This window comes from Sinocyclocheilus rhinocerous, unplaced genomic scaffold, assembly GCF_001515625.1.
Source record: "Sinocyclocheilus rhinocerous isolate Xijiao unplaced genomic scaffold, SAMN03320098_v1.1 scaffold963, whole genome shotgun sequence".
Classification (NCBI taxonomy): domain Eukaryota; kingdom Metazoa; phylum Chordata; class Actinopteri; order Cypriniformes; family Cyprinidae; genus Sinocyclocheilus; species Sinocyclocheilus rhinocerous.
The window spans coordinates 1,260,938-1,280,842 of record NW_015638949.1 but is presented as its reverse complement, the minus strand read 5'-3'; the positions used below and the strand labels follow the sequence as shown (position 1 = coordinate 1,280,842).

Here is a 19,905-nt window from a genome sequence, read left to right as displayed (position 1 = left end):
TATATATATATATATAAAATATATAAATATATACATTTTGTCACAGCTGTTTTATTAGATTTTACCATTCCTAACTGGAGTCAGGATCAAGCTTATGCTGAGATAAAGATATACACATCACTTATTGAAGTTGCACATCTGCATTATTGTCTGCTGTTGTGTGCATTTGCATGTCTCCTTTTCTACCCTTTTCTCTTTTCTCTTTATTTTGATCTTTCTCTTCTTCTATGTTTTATCTAATTACCTGGCTATTTTAGGTCTATCTATCTATCTATCTATCTATCTATCTGTGCCTACATATATAAATATACAAATACATATTATCAGGGACTGCAAGTTGCATTGTTACACCAATACAGCAGTGATTGTTTTTATGAATCATTTGAATCGTTCATTCAAATAATTCCTTAAAACACACTGATTTGTTTAGGAACCAACCAAATACAAGTGAGTCATTTAGCTGGTCACTCGGTTATTTCAACAAAACTGATTCATTCAGGGGGAAAAAACCCCATCTCTACTGTGTTTTGCTCAGAGACTCACAATGCATGGTATTCTGTTGTAGTTTTGCTCATAACTGTTTCCGTTGGTGGAGCAAAAATAGACTAAATAACTGCCTATATTTAGACTAAAATGGAAGTTGAATGGAATATTAATGTTTCTGAATTTTGCTGAAGCATGTTTATTGAACTGGTATATTAAAGCACAAAGCAGTGGTGCAAGGGTAGAGGAAAATGTCTTTGAAAGTACGGCACAAAGGGACTGCAGTGTTATACTGTCACTCACAGCTAGGCCTTTTATCTATGTACAAGCCTTTAGTGGATGCTTGTTTGAAATCTAAAACCCATGCTGTTTAGATATGCAGTACGAGGAAACATACTGTATGTGCATACAGTAAATGTGCGGATTGTATCACACACAAAGGGTTATGAATGAATTGGATGGAAATATACTGAACTGCTGGTCTCAAATGAAATGCATCACCTAGATACTTTTATTAATGCAATGTCTGGTGTTCACGCATTAAAATGAGGCTCTGTTTATATGGTCTATTGAGAAGAACTAATGCCTGTCCCACATAAAAGGCTTTATAAACCAGTTAAATGTCTGCATTGCTGTAGGGCTTGCAAAAGGAGATACCGAAATATTTTTTCATTTATTACAAGAGGCATGCCCAGGAAAGATGGGTGAATAAGGAATTAATTCAATCAAACCCTGTGTTTCAGAGTATTTAGCACAATCAAACTCAAAGAGAATGACCCAACAGGAACAGGACTCCTCTATGGTCTGAGAGCCCCACTGGGTTGGCCTGCTGGCCACATGATTTTATTCTTGTTCAGACAAGAAGGAAAATCAGAGCAGCTTTGTATGATGGATAAAGTTACCATGCCTGTATCGAGTTGCCAGGCTCACAATTTCATTCTCCACTGATTTCCAGTTGAGGTCTTTTACGGAACGACACTGCCAGCATGTATTGTGTGTGGGTGTGTGTGTGTGTGTGTGTGAATCCTCTGCCGCAATCCCACACACATGTTGCAAGGCGGGTCAGTTTGCTATGCAAAAGGAGAGCTTCTGGTCAGTGTGAAATATGAAACTAGGAGACGACGAGACAAGAAAAAAAAAACAAATATTAATAAAACAAATTGCTTCATCCATGTCCATTTGAAGTTCATGGTGATTTTCATTGCAATGACATGTTTAAAAAAATCTCTGAATAATGCAAAACATGAAGAAACCAACGTTCATAAATCAACTATAAATCAGTTTTGTAGAGCAGTGAAAACTAAAAAATATGAGGGAAGAAAAACATAAAAATCCCTCAAGAAATATAATCAGTCTCTTTTGGTCTTGCCTGTGATGGGCTTTGATATGAAAAACAAAATGTAAAACTGAATTTGCATTAATAAGCCCAAATACATGTTACTGGAAATTTAAATTCAAGTGATGCTTGGTTTCTAAAGCAAAAAGCAAAAAAAAATCCCAGGCAAATGTTGCACATATGAATCACAGTCTGTAAGTAACATCAATAATACAGTGTGGGTTGTGATTTTATGAGTGATTTAATTTAAAACAGGTCAGTGAGGATGAGATAGATTAATGGATCCACATTATATTTGCTATTTGCTATTTTTTGTGTGTCAAATTACTGACAAATGTCTTTTAGAAAACAGTTATGTAAGCAAATTCTGCATTTTTTTCACAAAGCATGAAACCAGGCATTTGCTGTTAAACAAATCCAATAGTTTGCAGTATGAACAGACAAGCCCCCATCTTTCCAAAATAGCGCCCTCAAAGATTAATTAAAGATGGAGTAAGACAGCAGCAGCAAATATCAGTGTTGTCAAAAACAACAGTAGGAAAATAGCATTCGTTCATGACAAACTAACAACTGACAATGAAGATAAATATGGCATTTAATGAGAATGTTTCAACTGTCACACTGTCAGATTCCTATATGGGCAGCATTAACGCCCAAAATGATTGACAGGTAGAAAGCACGTCAAAAGTCTTCTGACTGGCTCAGCAAAAGAATTTTGACCTATTTGGCCAGTATTTTTAGTGCTGCTTTAATTCACGTATGACCCAGCTCTGGAGTAAATTGAACTTAACTCTCCTAAAATGATAAATGTAGATTTATGAATGATATTGATAAATCAATGCATAGATGAATGGACAAAAGCATTTGTTCATGACAAACTAACAACTGACAATGAAGATAAATATGGCATTTAATGAGAATGTTTCAACTGTCACACTGTCAGATTCCTATATGGGCAGCATTAACGCCCAAAATGATTGACAGGTAGAAAGCACGTCAAAGTCTTCTGACTGGCTCAGCAAGAGAATTTTGACCTATTTGGCCAGTATTTTTAGTGCTGCTTTAATTCACGTATGACCCAGCTCTGGAGTAAATTGAACTTAACTCTCCTAACATGATAAATGTAGATTTATGAATGATATTGATAAATCAATGCATAGATGAATGGACAAAAAAATGCTAATTATATCTAAATATGCAATGCATGTAATATAAATATAACATAAATATAATTTTAGAATTTTTATGATTTTATATAATCTAAATGTAAATATAACATAGAAATAAATATAATTTAATACATGGTCTTTACTGTTAGAGGTAATTTCGGTATAATGTAAATGTGGACAACAGAAAATGTTATGCATCCATATTCATTAATCAATGCTCATTTTGAAGGCTGTGTTTGAACTTTTGGAACAGTGTATTTACGGTACATTTATAAAGAGCCAGAGCAGTGTGTGTTTGGAAATGTTTGCTTTTGCTGAAAATGTGTTGATTTTTGTTTATATTTTTAGGGTGTGGAAGTCTGTATTTGTATGAGTTTGTACATGTGTGATTTTTCATGGCTATTTAAATAAGTGTTGCTCCGAGAGAAGTCTGAGAAAGACAGCGAGATGAGGGACATCTGCTCGAGCAATAGGAACACTTTTCTGTAAATATTAAGACTGAATAAGAGACCCAAGCTACCATAAAGTGTGTTTACATAACAGATATGGGTCAGGATAAGAGGTAATGTTTTTTGCTCTCACATGTGCATATGTCTTAGTTTTGGTGTAATTAAGATGATACCTAAACATGAATGTGCGTTCACACGTATATTTCAGGAACTATGGATAACTTACTTCTGCCCTAATAAAGCTCCTAATGAGACTTCTAATATTCATGGAAATAAAGTGTCCTGCCCCATGATCAATTAGAGGCAAAACTTATGTTTAATTTATGTTGCTATTCAGCACTAATTGGCCTCTCATATTTGTGCACTTTGAAGATAGACAGCTCAATTAGGGGTGAGAGAAATAATAACAAGCCTCTCTAGTTTTTACAGTGCAGAAGCAAACCAAAACTAACTTTGATTTGGCGTACAAAGGAATATGTTGAATTTTTATGGTTTTAATGTGCAACCAAGGCTAAAGTACAGATCATTGCAAAATAAAAAGGCAACCAAAAGTTGTTCACCATACTAGCGTTTAATGAAATAATTTAATTATAAATTGTAGGCTGCTTACATGTAAATTGTATTACCTGTTAATGTGCTAAACTTTTATTTGGTGTACAAAGGAATATGTTGAATGTTTTAAAATGCTTTAATGTGCAACCAAAGTCCAAGTTTTTATCCAGAGCTGAAAACAGAATGTTACAAAATAAAATGGCAACAAAAAGTTGTGTTCAACAAATTATTTAATTATAAATTGTAGTATGTTTACATGTAAATTATATTATCTGTTCAAATGAAATTAAATAATATTAAACATTTGAAATAAAATACATTTTAATATTTGTGTTTTAATACATTTTCACATTAACATATTTAAAGAAAAAAAAAATCCACGAAAACATTTAAAGAAAACTATTAAAATATTAATAAATTATTCATTTTTAAGGCTATTTGTAGATTTGGACACAAGTTAATTAGTCAAGTGGGAACAGTTATTGGCTGTCTGATGCTGATAATCTCAAAACTGCCAGTTAATCAGTCTGGCCAATAGGTCTATCACTAGCCTTGAGCCAGAACAGTAGTTTAGATAAATCTTCAGGTTTTTTCGCCTAGAGGCATGGATAGTAGGATGAAAGGAATTAGTATTAGCCAGAGTGTAGGAGGAGGATGGTGTCACAGTCTAGTGTGATGAACAGCAGTAGCTATAGCTGTTGTGGCACTATAGCCCTGTCTCTCTAGGAGAGCTGCCTGGACCCTTATTCTAAAGCACGTGACAGAATTTTTACATGCCATCACCGCCACACACACCCACTCTCCCCCTTGTAAACCAGAACACACACTATCTCCTTTCCTCCCTCCCATCCAGCTTTTTCCATATCCTATAATCCATTAAGCAGCACTAGCACTCCTTCCTTTCACTCCCTGTCTCTCCCTCTTCCTCTATTTCCTGGCAGGCCGATATGACCTTCTGTTTTTCTCAAGGTCTCTATTTCGACAGTGAACACATGAAGAGAGCATCCATTACAGTCTTGGCCCATTTTGTGCCTTAGATGGGATAAGACATGGCCAAAGGAACCTTATTAATAAAGCATAGGCTACTATTTACAGACAAGCAGAATAGCCCAGAATATGAAGTGAGATATGAAATATGAAATGTGTGTTGATGCAAATGAAAGCCCCCACTTTGTTAAAGCAATGTAAAGTAAATGAAATGTCCACAAATGTATTGCTCAGGTGGCCAGTCTGAGACACCAACGTCTAATTGTGTATACATGGTTGTGTGTGTATGTGTCTGCATGCCCAACAGCTCTCCACCTCACTGCCATATAAAGGTAAATAAAGAGTTTTTCCTTAAAAACCAATTATGTGTCCGCGTCTTTATCAAAAAGGGGGTATGAACGGAGTGCAGCTCCGTGACGATATATAAGATGCATCCGTCTAACGTCTTAATAACTAAATTATGTGTTTCATTGTCTATATAAATATACAAAAATGTGTGTTGAGTAATAAATACATTATATAGATAATTTTGATCCCTTAACCCAACCTAACCATTTCTCGATTAAAATATATTATTCTATAATATTAAACCATCTCTAAAATTGTTCATAGAACTTCATACATAAGAGATGTATGTTTCATCATAAGCAAACATTAAAAAAATGTGTGTTCTATTACCACACTTCACATACAAATATTTACAATTACTGATGTTTTTTTTAAATGTTTGAAATTGTATTTTAAGTTGCATTCAAAATCCACTTGGCTGAGGCATGTGCATGCCGCTTTTTTGTCAGAGGAGCATTAATTCTTCACAGGAGGAAGCCATCTTACAGAGTCTGTGTGTCACATGTCACAAGTTCTTATTTTTAGCTGGATTAGTGGAGTTTCAGGCAAGTGCTTTCACCCCCCCCCACACCCACACACACACACACACACACTCATTAGCTTTCTCTGAGAGAGACACACACACGCCCATTAACTCTAATGCTGAGCATGCTGTTGTAGCTTTTTGTCACACATACTGTCTCATACTTAGATACCTTTCAGCTCACATATAAGCACCAAAAACCTTCTAAAGGCACTCTCTCTGTCTTTCCATCACATGAGACTTTTTGCATAATTCCCCCCACTTTACTCCCTTACTCACTCTGAACATGTCTTTTTCTTGCCTCGCTCGCTTCTGCCAAAGAAAAGGCTGGCTGTGGGCTCTGTCTTTTGAAAGTGTGATTAAAATGCTACGGTTTCACAATCCATTGAAGCGCAATACTCTGTTCTGCCGATAGATACTTCACCCGCACCCAAATCCTACATCACATAGTTTTATTGTGCTGTCAATACACAAATAGAGTGTTGGTGAGACAATGTTCGTACACAAAGAGACACATGCATACATACCATCTGAGGTCCAGGGATTCAACTGAACATATTGAAGGCATTTTGGAGTGTGGTGAAGTTTTGTGTAAGCAAGTGCGAAGTAATCTGTTTGCATTTCCCTTAACACTACTGCTCTGAGACGAGCTTCTGTTGCTTCAGGCTTTGTTTCTGCTAAAATTCTGTATATGTTTAGGTTTGTTAGAAAGGAATATTTTATTACAGTGTTTGCGGGGGCAGCAAAAAAGCTGTAGTATTGAATGTCAGCACGGCTGTTACTGAGAGCCATTTTTGCTTTTGTACAATAGTTCTGTAAACAACAGACTGCCCATTTGTTTTTTTCCTGTTATTTTATATATTGTTCTCAAGACTTAAATTCCAACAATAATATATCATTAAAAAAAATCAAGAACAAGTGGGCGAATACAGAGGAGAAAATACAATTAGATTAAAAATGGTTCAGTAGGCCTAATGTGGGAATTTTATTGGGATTTTTTTTTTAAATGATCATAATAGTAAATGTAAATCTGAAGCAAATACAATTTAAAGCATCTTTCTTAGCAAACTGGTTTTTAATGCACAGCCAGGGGGCTGTACAAAAAAGTAAATTAAACATTTAAAAAAAATAGCTACATTAAAAAAAATGTACATGCTGTCACGTCACGCTGTTGAGGGAACATGCTGGAGTTACGGGGTCCAGCCGTGGTGACGCTGGAGGATGGCAGACCCACGGAGCTCGCACCGTAATGATGGTGGGCTGAGGGTGAGCAGAGGGGTTGCCAGACGACAGCGGTGGAGGAGGCAGGAGCGGGTGGGAGTGTGGGCATTTGTGAATCTCCGGGCATTCAGAGCTTAACTCTGGATCGGAAGCCCCCTCTAAGCTGAACACGGGAACAGGATGGCACTCAGGAGGAGCGGACACTTGAGGGCGCTTACGAGGAGCGGGCACTGGAGGGCGCTCTGGACTGGATACGGGGACTGGAGCCCTCTCCTCTTCGGTTTGGCATTTTCGCCGAGCCATACTCAGCTCACCCTCAGCCGCGGTGCAGGGGGCGAATCTCCTCTCCGCGCTCACACCATCCGCGGCTTTCCCAGAGTCCACTCCACGAAGGCAGCGAATTCCGCTCGAAGACCATCTTCGGATGACGGCGCTCTGCACGCGGTGTTCAGGCTAGCGTCATAGAATGGGAGAGGAGGAAAAGAGTTGCAGGCTGCAGGACAATGCAGAACACTCTGTTCCCCATTGGCAGATGAGTTCCAGGGAGTCCAGTGAAGCTGGGAATGATTCATTTGGCAGTTTTGTGATGCTAATGTTCCTAATCCAAATCGGCTTTCACGATTGAACCCTGTATTCAGAGGGTTCATATTATTTGACACTCTTTGCTCAGTTTGATGCTAGTATTGTTTTCTTTCAAGGATTTTGTATGTGTGTGGATGGTATTCTACATGCTTGTTTGTTTATTGTCCTGCATGATTATTAATTGCATCTACTGTACAGAAAGCATTAAAAATGTTCTGCTATAAAGTGCATGACCCCTTTGGTATTTGATGTGTTGATATTCTCATTGGCACAGCATACTAATAGTATCATCAGTACAACAAAATGAGTTTGTGTGGAATCACAATATTTGTATCTCTTAACCACACAATCTCATTCATTCAGTTTTTCCTCATAATAGATATGGGATAATTGGGATTGTATAATATAAAGTATGTATTATATCATCAGTTTAAAATATTCTTTTTATTTAATATTATATCAAAGGGATTTTTCAAATGTTTGGCAGACTGAAAATGAGTGTTAATTATTTAATGATAGTATGTATTTAGCAATAGGCCAATACCTGTTTCTCAAAGCAACACATATTACTATCTCCTAGGGAGAACTATAATATAGTAGAATACAATACAATACAATACAATAATATAATATAATATAATATAATATACTGTAATACAATATAATACAATACAATAATGCATTATTTTTTCAATAGCTTGCCTCTCTAACAGGAAAGTGTTGGAACCTTTCCAGATGCTGAAAGTACTGCAGAATACCATTCAAAAGTTTGGGGTCGGTAAGATTTTTTCAAAAGAAATGTATTATTGTATTCAGCAGTGATGCCTTAAATTGATCAAAAACGGCAGTAAAGACTTCTACATTGTTACAAAAATTTTCAAATGTATTTTTTCAAATAAATAATGTTCTGATTAACTTTTTATTTGTCAAAGAGTCCTGGAAAAATGTATCGCAGTTTCCACAAAAATATTAAGCTGCACAACTGTTTTCAACATCGATAATGAAAAATGTTTTTACAGCACTAAAATTAACTTTTAAAATAGATTAAAATAGAATACAGTTTTAAATTGTCATTTGTTTTGATGAAATATGAAAATGTATTTATTAAATGTATTTATGCATTATGAAATGCAGCATTGGTGAACATAAGAGAATTCTTTCAGAAGTATCTTTCAAAAATCTTACAGACTTATTTTTTTATCTTTTTTAATTCAGCGTACAATGGCTTCAATGAAAATGGGTTATCAAAATGCATTAATAAAATTTATGTTAAGACTTGTCTAAGATAAACTTTGAAAGCAAGTGGAAGATCCATTTAAGTTGTACATAATGTACTTACAAATGATTACGATGAGAGTGCTATATTGAATTTGGCTTTGTGTGTTTCATTTAAATTCAGCCTCTTGTTCCATTTTATTTAGTTGTCTGGGTCTAAATTTGGCGAACACCTCCATTTTCTCTCCCCCATTCGGTTATGTAATGTTTTTTTTTTCATCTACATCTTTCTTTGGTGCCAGCCAGGCTTGTATGTAGGAAATTGAAACCCCAAATCAAAAAACTAATTTACATTGAGATTACTTAAAATTAAATAAGGTTTAATTGGACTTTCTTTTCTTTTACAAAAATAATTAAGATGCGAACGATTGAATGCAAACGTGATACTTCCCTCTCTGTGGAGTAACATTGAAGACACACATTTCCTCTCTCTCTCTCTCTCTCTCTCTCTCTCTCTCGCTCTCTCTCTCTCTCTATCTCTCTCTTTTCTTATGCATCATCTCTGGCCCGCAAAAGCTGCTGCACTCATGCAATTATCATAATTACTAATGACTCTGCAGTCTGCTGCTGAGTGTGCACACACACACGCACACACTGAAAGAGTGCCTCATTTTATTCTGCTGTTTCTTCATTCACACAAAAGAAAATGTACACTTGTTTTTCACAGAAATGAAATGTAAATGACGCTTTAAATAAGATACGGCTGCTGAAATGATATTTTTATAACAGGAGAATGGATTTATCAGGTGAGGTTGAAGTAAAAAGCACTGCGATAGCATTTCCAAAGAAGGAGTGTCTTGAGTCTGATTAGCTGAAGCTGAAAAAGACAAGTCAACAATGTTCGAGCCCAGGTGAACCATTTTATTTCTGTCTTTTTAGGTGATTCTACCGAATTGCTGACTGGAGAAATCACTTGACGAGTGCAGTTTTCCATTCTCTGTTGACATATTTCCTATTGAAACATGATGTTACAGTATTGGTTCTTGCTAGTCAGTTGCAGAGGAGGAAAATACTTATTCTAGGTTTTAATTAGACAGAAATCGGTGTAGTCCAACATAGGGCTGGTTGTTTCTTTCTTTCTGATTAAAACAAAAATCAGACTGTGATTTAAAAGAGCTCCATGTTTACTGTACTTGTTTGTAGGGCAGAATTTACTCATTTAAAATGAACTTGCATTCTCCCCTGATAGTGACGTATGGAGGTTGAAATATGCGTTTGACTGCTGCAGAGTGTGTACAAATGAATCAGGCTGTTACAGAGCAATCATGATAAGAGGGATCCCGAGGGAATCAATAGGAATTCTAGGATGAAGGTGGAGGTACCATTAAACTGCTGGTGGATATTGGTTACTCCTATATCAACAGGGGCTCAATAGAGAGACATTTAGGGGTGCTTCATCCTAATGTAATTATTAAAAAATAGTGTTCTGTATTGTGTTACACCTGTAAACACAAAAACACATAAAGCTTTTATTTTAGTATTATTTATATACTATTATAATAGTTGTTCATATTTTGAATTAGCATTTATTTTTTATATATTCAGTTTTCATTTTAATTTAATGAAATGTTGTTTTGCAATTAAAAAAAATATTTCTACATCGCTTTAATTTCCATTTCAGATTTAGTTTTCAGTAGTATATACTTAAACATAAACTTATTTCAGTTTTTAAGTTTAAGTTTTTCATATTATATTTTTTCAGTTTTATTTCAGTTACCAAAACAATTTTTAATAGTTATATTCCAAATAATGTTCTTTTTAGCAACATCATATGACCCCTTTAACAAAAACAACACTGTTTACAACAGTATCATTTTATTTATTTAACAATGGCATTCAGATTAAGGTAACACTTTACAATAAGGTTCATTAGTTAACATTAGTTAACTTTAATTAACATGAACTAAGCATGAACAATACTTCTACAGCATTTATTAATCTCAGCTAATGTTAATTTCAACATTTACTAATGCATTATTAAAATGAAAAGTTGTGCTTGTTAACATTAGTTAATGCACTGTGAATTAACATGAACTAACTGTAAACAACTGTATTTTCATTAACTAACATTAACAAACATTAATAAATACTGTAATAAATGTATTGTTCATTGTTTGTTCATGTTAGTTAATACATTAACTAATGGAACCTTATTGTAACCTTATTGTTACCCAGATTAATTTAAGAAGAGACATCCATATTGTACCTTTGTACCTGAGGTTAAAGTTGTGAGCTAGTAAATATAAAGGTTATTATGGCCAGGTTCGTCATTATCATTTCAATGTTTTCGTCTTCTAGCTTTCTTTCTTTTATTTCTTCATTCATCATTAAAGGTGCTGCGAAATCAAAATTTAAGTTTTGAAGTTTTCAGTCCATGTTTGTTAGTTTTGAGACCATAGATATGCTAATGTGCTTCAGAACATTGATAAAGTGAACTTCTGACAGAACTATAGTGCGTTTAAAATGTATAATCTTTCTCTTCATAGACAATGTGCCCTTCCTTTGATGCGTACCTTATTTCATCTTCCTCTTCCAGTATGAAATATGCCAACACAGGAAAGAAAATGGGGCCTTTAAACACCTGCATTCGAATGTCTTCATTATATATACATGGATGTTAGATATTCATGTCATATGGAGCGTGTGCACACACACACACTCGCTCTACACTGTAAAAAATGATTGTGATTTTAACAGTAAACGACTGTAAAATGCTACAGTAAAAACCTGTTAACTGGTTAACAGTAAGTTTCCATACTATATTCGGTGAATAAATGTAATTACATTTAATGTGATTTCACAGTAAAATACTGTTAAAAATACATTTTTTGGAAGTGAAAAAGAAAAAGTCATTGCATAATTTATAGTGAAAAACCGTAAATTGACACTCCCAGAATTCCCTGGAAGACCCTTCAAATGTTATCAGTGCATTACAATGGTTCAAAACAGATATTAGTACTTCAATATGTTGGTTTATTAACATTACATCAGTTAATGAAATACGGTATTTTATTGTGAATTTAAGTTAAGTCTGTAAAACCTAAAATGTTGCTGCCATATTTTTTACGGTGAAGTTCTGGCAACCACAGCTACCGGTATTTTACCGTAAATGTCACAGTTTTTTTTTACAGTGTACAGTTAGAGTGTTAACATACATCAACTCCTGTGTGCCTGTACCCGGCCTTCATAAAAACTATTCTGGAAATAACAAAGAGAAAAGCATAATCTGAAATATTGAGGGCTGCAAGCTGTTGGGAGTTATAGTATTCTCTGTACAGACAGTTCAGAAGGCCGATAAAGTCAATGCTCTATGTGTGTGTGAAGGAGAGAGGACAGTAGCAGAGAGATGAACACACAGATGGTGCTGTGATGCCTCACAGGCACATGCTACTTTGTACTTTTCCACCTTCCTCCTACACATTTGCACACAGAAAACCCTGTTTCCTTTAGATTTTGTCACACTGGTGGTTTCAAGACGAACGGCAACATAACCGTTTTTTTTTTTGGTATGCTTAGCAAGCCACCATATGCATGACAGAGCAATAGAGCACATTTAAAGGTTTTGAATGTTTCAGTGAGATGATAAAAACAGTGATGTAAGCTTGACAAAAAGGAATATAGTCATGCACATCATTGGTCCTTTATCTCATGAACAGAAGTGTGGGTAAAAATTCTATATGTGAGGGGTAATGTACAGTCCGCTGGTCATTTATGCAAAATGTATTCTGACAAGATGATTAGAAGAGGAGGGGGGTTTATGTTTTGTGATAATGACTGGCTCACTGTAAACTCTTCTGCTTATTGCACTGGTACTTACCAAATGAATAAATAAAAACCTCTGAAATATTGTTTTGAGTTCTTTTTGAGGACCGCTTTGAGTCTTTTCTCAAAGGAGACACAGATTGTGGCAGATGAAGCCTTCATCAATGCAGTTCAGAGCTATTTCGAGGTGAAGTATTATTGCAACAGTAGAATGAATGGCAGAAATTGACCCTTGTATTGCTCAAGTAATAACATCATGGCATTATTGGTGGCTCAGCCTTTTTTTAATGTCTACTCTTAAACTTTTTTTAAGCATCACATTGGCCTCAAACCCGGCACCTCAGACTTATCAGCCTGTTTTGGTTTGATATTTGACTAGAGATAAAATATTGTGGTAGTTTCCTTATTGGTCAAAGAAGAATATTGTTAAACTGTAAAATGTACACTTTATGCTTATCGTTATGTTACTGATATTATATCTATATAATGATTTCTACACGACCATTAAATTGGTCAGTAAATTTGTTTAAAAGAAATGAATACTTTCATTTAACAAGGATACATTAAATTGATCAAAAGTGACAGTAAAGACATAAAAAACATAAAAAAACATAAAAAAATATATTAAAATAGAAAGCAGTTATTTTAATTTCTAATAATATTTCACAATATTACTGTTTTTACTGCATTTTTGATCGAATAAATGCAGCCCTGATGAGCATAAGGAAACAAAAACATTAAGAAAATCTTACTCACCTCAAATATTTAAATGGTAGTGTATTAAAAATATAAAAATTTAGTCATCTGAGCAAACACTGAACACATAGCATTAGAACATTTCTAATTGTCAATGTCTACATTTCCAATTGGCTAAAAAAGTGCCGGCCAATCCCCTTTTTTGTGCTATTGTGCAAAATGTATTCTGACAAGATGATTAGAAGAGGAGGGGGGTTTATGTTTTGTGATAATGACTGGCTCACTGTAAACTCTTCTGCTTATTGCACTGGTACTTACCAAATGAATAAATAAAAACCTCTGAAATATTGTTTTGAGTTCTTTATGCAAGACTTTAAACTTGGCTATGCTGGACATCACGAGAATGTGGCCCTATATATGGTTTAGAGATCATTATACAAAATGTTTGACCACAGAATGTCATGATCGACCAATCAGAACCAAGTATTCCAGAGAGCCATGTGGTACTGCCATGAGAGTCTGTTGTTAATTGCACTGAAATCACATTGATATGTTTATGCACTTAATGGCTGTGCACTTCACATATTCAGCAGCCTAATACAATATTTGGCCCAGTGTTTGCTCCATGTGTTAGGCTAGACACGGCTGTTTATGCGTTCACAGATTTGGCAATTTTCCTATTCAACCTGTCATGTCGTAATTTTGCATATTGTTGGGCAGCTCATGGTTAAATGTTTAAGGGATGGTTCATACAAAAAATAAAATTCTATCATTATTTACTGACCTCATGTCATTCCAAAGCCATTTGCTTTTATGTTTTCAGTTGAACACGAAAGTCAAACCAAAAGTAAAAATCTTAACACAGCTCTTTTAAATACATTATATTATATTATCAGTTCATAGTGAATTCTCAAACTCCCCCCAAAAAATAAATAATATAATTTTAAAATATATAAAAACAACATGACAAATTTTTCATTTTTGAGCGATTTAAAAAAAAAATTTTTTATGATAAACAACTTCATTTTGTTGGGGCGCAACATATCCGCTGTAAAACCTGAGCCCTGATGCAAACCCAGTTGATAACCACTGCCATAAAACACAGTTGCACTGTAACTGTCAGTACTTCGCTCTATTGCTTTATGTGAGGAGGAGGAGGATACTGTTTGGCCTGCTCTTTTTCTCCTTTACAACTATTCTCTCATTCTGTTGCTTACTCGTTCGTCACTCTGTCATCTTGTGCCCTGATGGCATTCAGGGAGAGTGACGAATCACATTAGGAGAGAGTGAGAAGGAAGTAGAAGCGTTTGTAGGCTTTCGGTGAAATAAGATGTATTATGCATGAAAAATCAACATATCTAAAAAATTTGAAGGATTTAGATACACAATTCCTGCAAGGGAAAGTTAAAATTAGAGTGTGCAAGTGAGAGAATGAATGTGAGAGAGATGTAGCTAGAGATATCTGACTGTGAGAATAGAGAGAATGTGTGTTATTCAGTTAGAAGGTGGGTGTTTCTTTCTTTCTTTCTTTTTTTAAGCAGAAAGCGTATTTTTAAGTGTAGACTTGAGAAGAGACTATGTACTTGTGGGAGTGTTTCAAGAAAAACAAGGATGTATTAAATGTCTCTTGCTAAAAAAGAAACCCACTTTGCTTTGTCATTTGTTTCTGAAAAATCTCTAACCCTTTTGAGGTAACATCATTTACTTTAGTCCTGCACCGTAATAGAATTGGATCCATCTGAGTGTGCAAAATCTGATAACAGATTCAACAGAGACCATTTTAGATTGAGTCACTGATTAAAAAGCTAACATTTTTTGTTGTATTATATATAAAAACTACAAATGAATGCACTGGTCTTATGAAAATATTTTTGCGTTTTTTGCAATCGCAAATTATCTGAATTTTGACATTGTTTTATTTTTCCATTTCTTCTTGTAGATCACCAAGCAGCAGCTGCAAACCACTAAGGACCGCTTTGAGTCTTTTCTCAAAGGAGACACACAGATTGTGGCAGATGAAGCCTTCATCAATGCAGTTCAGAGCTATTTCGAGGTGAAGTATTATTGCAACAGTAGAATGAATGGCAGAAATTGACCCTTGTATTGCTCAAGTAATAACTTCATGGCATTATTGGTGGCTCAGCCTTTTTTTAACGTCTACTCTTAAACTTTTTTTAAGCATCACATTGGCCTCAAACCCGGCACCTCAGACTTATCAGCCTGTTTTGGTTTGATATTTGACTAGAGATAAAATATTGTGGTAGTTTCCTTATTGGTCAAAGAAGAATATTGTTAAACTGTAAAATGTACACTTTATGCTTATCGTTATGTTACTGATATTATATCTATATAATGATTTCTACACGACCATTAAATTGGTCAGTAAATTTGTTTAAAAGAAATGAATACTTTCATTTAACAAGGATACATTAAATTGATCAAAAGTGACAGTAAAGACATAAAAAACATAAAAAAACATAAAAAAATATATTAAAATAGAAAGCAGTTATTTTAATTTCTAATAATATTTCACAATATTACTGTTTTTACTGCATTTTTGATCGAATAAATGCAGCCCTGATGAGCATAAGGAAACAAAAACATTAAGAAAATCTTACTCACCTCAAATATTTAAATGGTAGTGTATTAAAAATATTAAAATGTAGTCATCTGAGCAAACACTGAACACATAGCATTAGAACATTTCTAATTGTCAATGTCTACATTTCCAGTTGGCTAAAAAAGTGCCGGCCAATCCCCTTTTTTGTGCTATTTGCAGAGCATATTATTACAAAGACAAGTGTGATTTCCCAAAAACACATTTGAAAACACATTTCAATGATATCTGACAGGTAGTTGTTTATGCTTGCTTCCCAAAAATAGCTTACAGTACCTTTAAACTAACAGTAAAAGTATTAGATAAGGGACATTTAAGTAGAATGAGCAGCCAAAAATAATCTAGGTGTTTTACTATTTACATTTTTCTGTGAATTCGCCAAATTGTGCTCTATAGAGTAATGCACTGAATTAATTAAAATGAGTTTGTCTGTTGTTAAAATGTCTCTGTCTGTGTGAGGTCGTGGCATGTTCACCTCTCCTTCAGGTGGTTAGCTCAGGCTAATGATGGCAAACAACAATGACCCCTTTATTATTGTACCGTGTGTGTTGAAATGTTACGTAGCCAGTTGTAGTTACCGCACGGCAGGTTAGACAAAACATTTAGATGATGACATGACTTTGTAAGTGAATTACCATAGAGATTAGAGTGCCTAAATAGCCCTTCGGGGACGGCTCTCCTTAGCTAAAACACAAGTGTTTACACATGCTCTGTGAAGAGATTGCTTTTCTAATGGATTCAAATATTGTGGTAAGGTCATCACATTATTTCCTGTTGCTATGATTTGGGCCTCTGTGCATGCTAATTACTTACGCAATATGGCTGAAAGTGGTTATTAGAATACTTCAGGCTGCCTCACATATGAAATCATTAATACATGTGCATTGTGTTTAATTGCCAAAGTTGTAAATAATGATTTCTTGTAGCCAGTAGCAATTACAAGATTCTCATGTGTGTTGTATACAGTATGAGTGCTAGTGTGTAGACATATGCAAGAATTAATAGCTAAGCATATACAGTAAATGAAAGTGTATGTCTCCAATAGTGCCTACAACTTGCAGATATAACAGGCAATTAGTTATAGAATGGGCAAATTGTGAACTGCTACACTCTAAAAAATGCTGGGTTAAATACAACCCAGTGCTGGGTAAAATAGGGACAAACCCAGCAATTGGGTTGTTTTGACCCAGTGGTTGGGTTACTACCCAGAAGGTTGGGTTAAACATTTAACCCAACCACTGGGTCAAAACAGCTCAATTGCTGGGTTTGTCCCTCTTTTACCCAGCCCTGGGTTGTATTTAACCCAGCATTTTTTTAGAGTGTACACTCCATAAAAGACATAGAAAAACAGAAAAGGTACTGCTAATATTCTGCCAGGACATTTCCTTTAACCCTAAAACATACACTCTAAAAAATGCTGGGTTGTTTCAACCCAACTTTGGGTCAAATATGGACTAACCCAACCGTTGGGTTAAATTTTTACATCACATTTTTAACCCAAAAGTTGGGTTAGTCCATATTTGACCCAAAGTTGGGTTGAAACAACCCAGCATTTTTTAGAGTGTAGTATGTGTAATACAGGTAAACCTGTGAAAATCTATATGGAAAATTCATATTAAGACATACACTGTGCCCTATTTTTAAAAACGTTTTTTAGACTGTAGCAATACTTCTCAGAAACATGCTCAATCAGACTATTTTTTCCCTCAGGTTTCCATAATGATCCAACTAGAAAAGCCATTGCAGGGTCTGTTTGCGGAACTGTTCATTTCCAAATCAGTTTGTCATAGCAGGCCATGGAAAGAGAAGCTCACATTAAATTGCAGTCTGGATTGGGACCAGACAGCAATTTAAAGCTTTATTTGTCTTCTTGAACAATGAACGATAGAAGGGCTTTTAAAAAGAATGAAGAAAAGCAGCTGCCAAGCACAATTTTCTCAATTGTTGAGAAAAACATAAACCATGTTTTACTCACACCTCTAAAAAAACTGATTTGAAACATTGCGAACAGGAAAAGAGGAGGCAGTTGGAACTCAATAGTCATTTCAGTTGGACTAAAGAATAAAATCACAAATGTTCTTTCCCGTTATTCCGGTTTGAATTAGGAAATATCTTCTGAATAATTCAGAGCGAGAGCCCATATGCCTTTTACACATTTTTGCCCACACTGATCCCATCATTTCAAAGCTGTGAAATTTTACAGTTACCATTGCTTTCCATGGCTTTAATGGCGTTGGTTATATTACTGCAGTATATCACTGCAGATGATGTTGTATCTATCACAGCATAGAATATTAAAGGAGCACTGAGGCATAATTTCCTCTAGCAGATTGGAGTGATTGAAAACAGTGAATGTTTTGAAGTCACCCAAGTGAAACATTTTGAAGGGCAGAACTGTTTTCCTGGTTTTATCACCATCTCACCTTTAAAGGTCCAATGAAAAGGCAGGGCAAGTGTCTTATGTTACTTATATTTCCTATAGAAACAGCTTGATCGGGACATATCTGTCCTTTTTTTTTATTGCCACTAGGCTTTAGTTATTTAGTTTTGTTAGAGCTATGAACCATACTTGCTAGTCGTAGTCACCAATATATATTTTTTTTATACATTTATATTAAACTTTAAATGTGTATATTTGAAGTATTATGTTTAAAGAATAATATTCAATAAATATATTTTTGACATTTTATTCAGTAAAATTACATTTGTATATTTAAGGGTCAATTGAGTCAGTGTTTAGATAGCATATAGCATATGCCCTGGACTAAAAGTCACAAAACTCAAATTTTAAATATGTCTTGAATTGTTTTTTTTTTGGCTTCCCCTTGTCTGTGTGAACTGTAGGTTTTTCTAAAGAGCGACCGTGTTGCTAAGATGGTCCAAACAGGAGGTTTATCCGCTCTGGACTGTCGCGAGGTGTTCAAGCGCCATATCGAGAAACGAGTCCGGAGCCTGCCAGAGATCGATGGTCTGAGCAAGGAGACTGTGCTGAGTTCCTGGATGGCTAAGTTTGACACCATCTACCGTGGAGACGAGGACCCACGCAAGGCACAGCAGCGCATGACAGCCAGCGCCGCTTCCGAGCTCATCCTGAGCAAAGACCAGCTCTACGAGATGTTCCAGCAGATCCTGGGGATCAAGAAGTTTGAGCACCAGCTGTTGTACCAGGCTTGCCAGGTAGGTGGGAAACTTCTACAGGGGAGGAGATTTGACTCAATAGATACAACCTGACAGTGAGATACTACTGTAGGAAAAGTATGATATTTTGTTTAAGTAACATATCTCTGGTTCAAGCAGGTTGTGATCTAGCATTCTTCTTCGGCTGTTGTTTAATTGTTAGTTTATATACATTTGTGTCAGAAGGATGTCTTGGCTGTTGCAATGCTCCTCGTTGTGCATATCAAGACCCTTGCATTCTGTTCCAAGTCCTTGCGCTCAGTCTACTTTGAATGCAAATACACGTGTCATGTTAACATCCCCTTAGTGTTCGCAGTGTAATGTTACAGTAAGATCCCCATTGTACTGAGATCTAAGTAATGCAAAGATCCCTCATGATTACTTCAAACAACATAATATTTTTAGATCTAAAATAATTTGTTTTTCTCAAGTGAAGGACATGCTTTGGTTTTATTGTCCTTGAGTTTATAATAAATCAAATTCCCCTGCCTTACAGAAACTTCAGTGCTGGCACAGTTATGATATTTGTCTAGAAGTACAGAAATGACTGTAATTTGGGGATGAAGAGTGTAATCAAGAAAAATTTCCCTGTAAGTGTCCCTGTATTCACACAGAAAGTAAAATGGCTTCATCTCGTTGTTCTGAAGTTTCTATTCTTACTAAGGTCAAGCTTGATTACTTCTGGTTATGTAATGTAGTTGTGCAAAAATAATGATCGTTTTCATACA

The 19,905-nt window shown here is 35.3% G+C and overlaps 1 protein-coding gene across 1 annotated transcript in view; it reads left to right on the top strand.

The window, feature by feature from the left end:
• LOC107750273 (calcium-dependent secretion activator 1-like) overlaps positions 1-19,905 on the top strand; it is an 86,604-nt gene that overhangs the window by 5,330 nt on the left and 61,369 nt on the right. The window contains exons 2-3 of the mRNA XM_016565583.1: positions 15,323-15,436; positions 18,845-19,177. Of these exons, the coding sequence (XP_016421069.1) occupies positions 15,323-15,436; positions 18,845-19,177 (447 nt within the window). The remainder of the gene's footprint in view (positions 1-15,322; positions 15,437-18,844; positions 19,178-19,905) is intronic.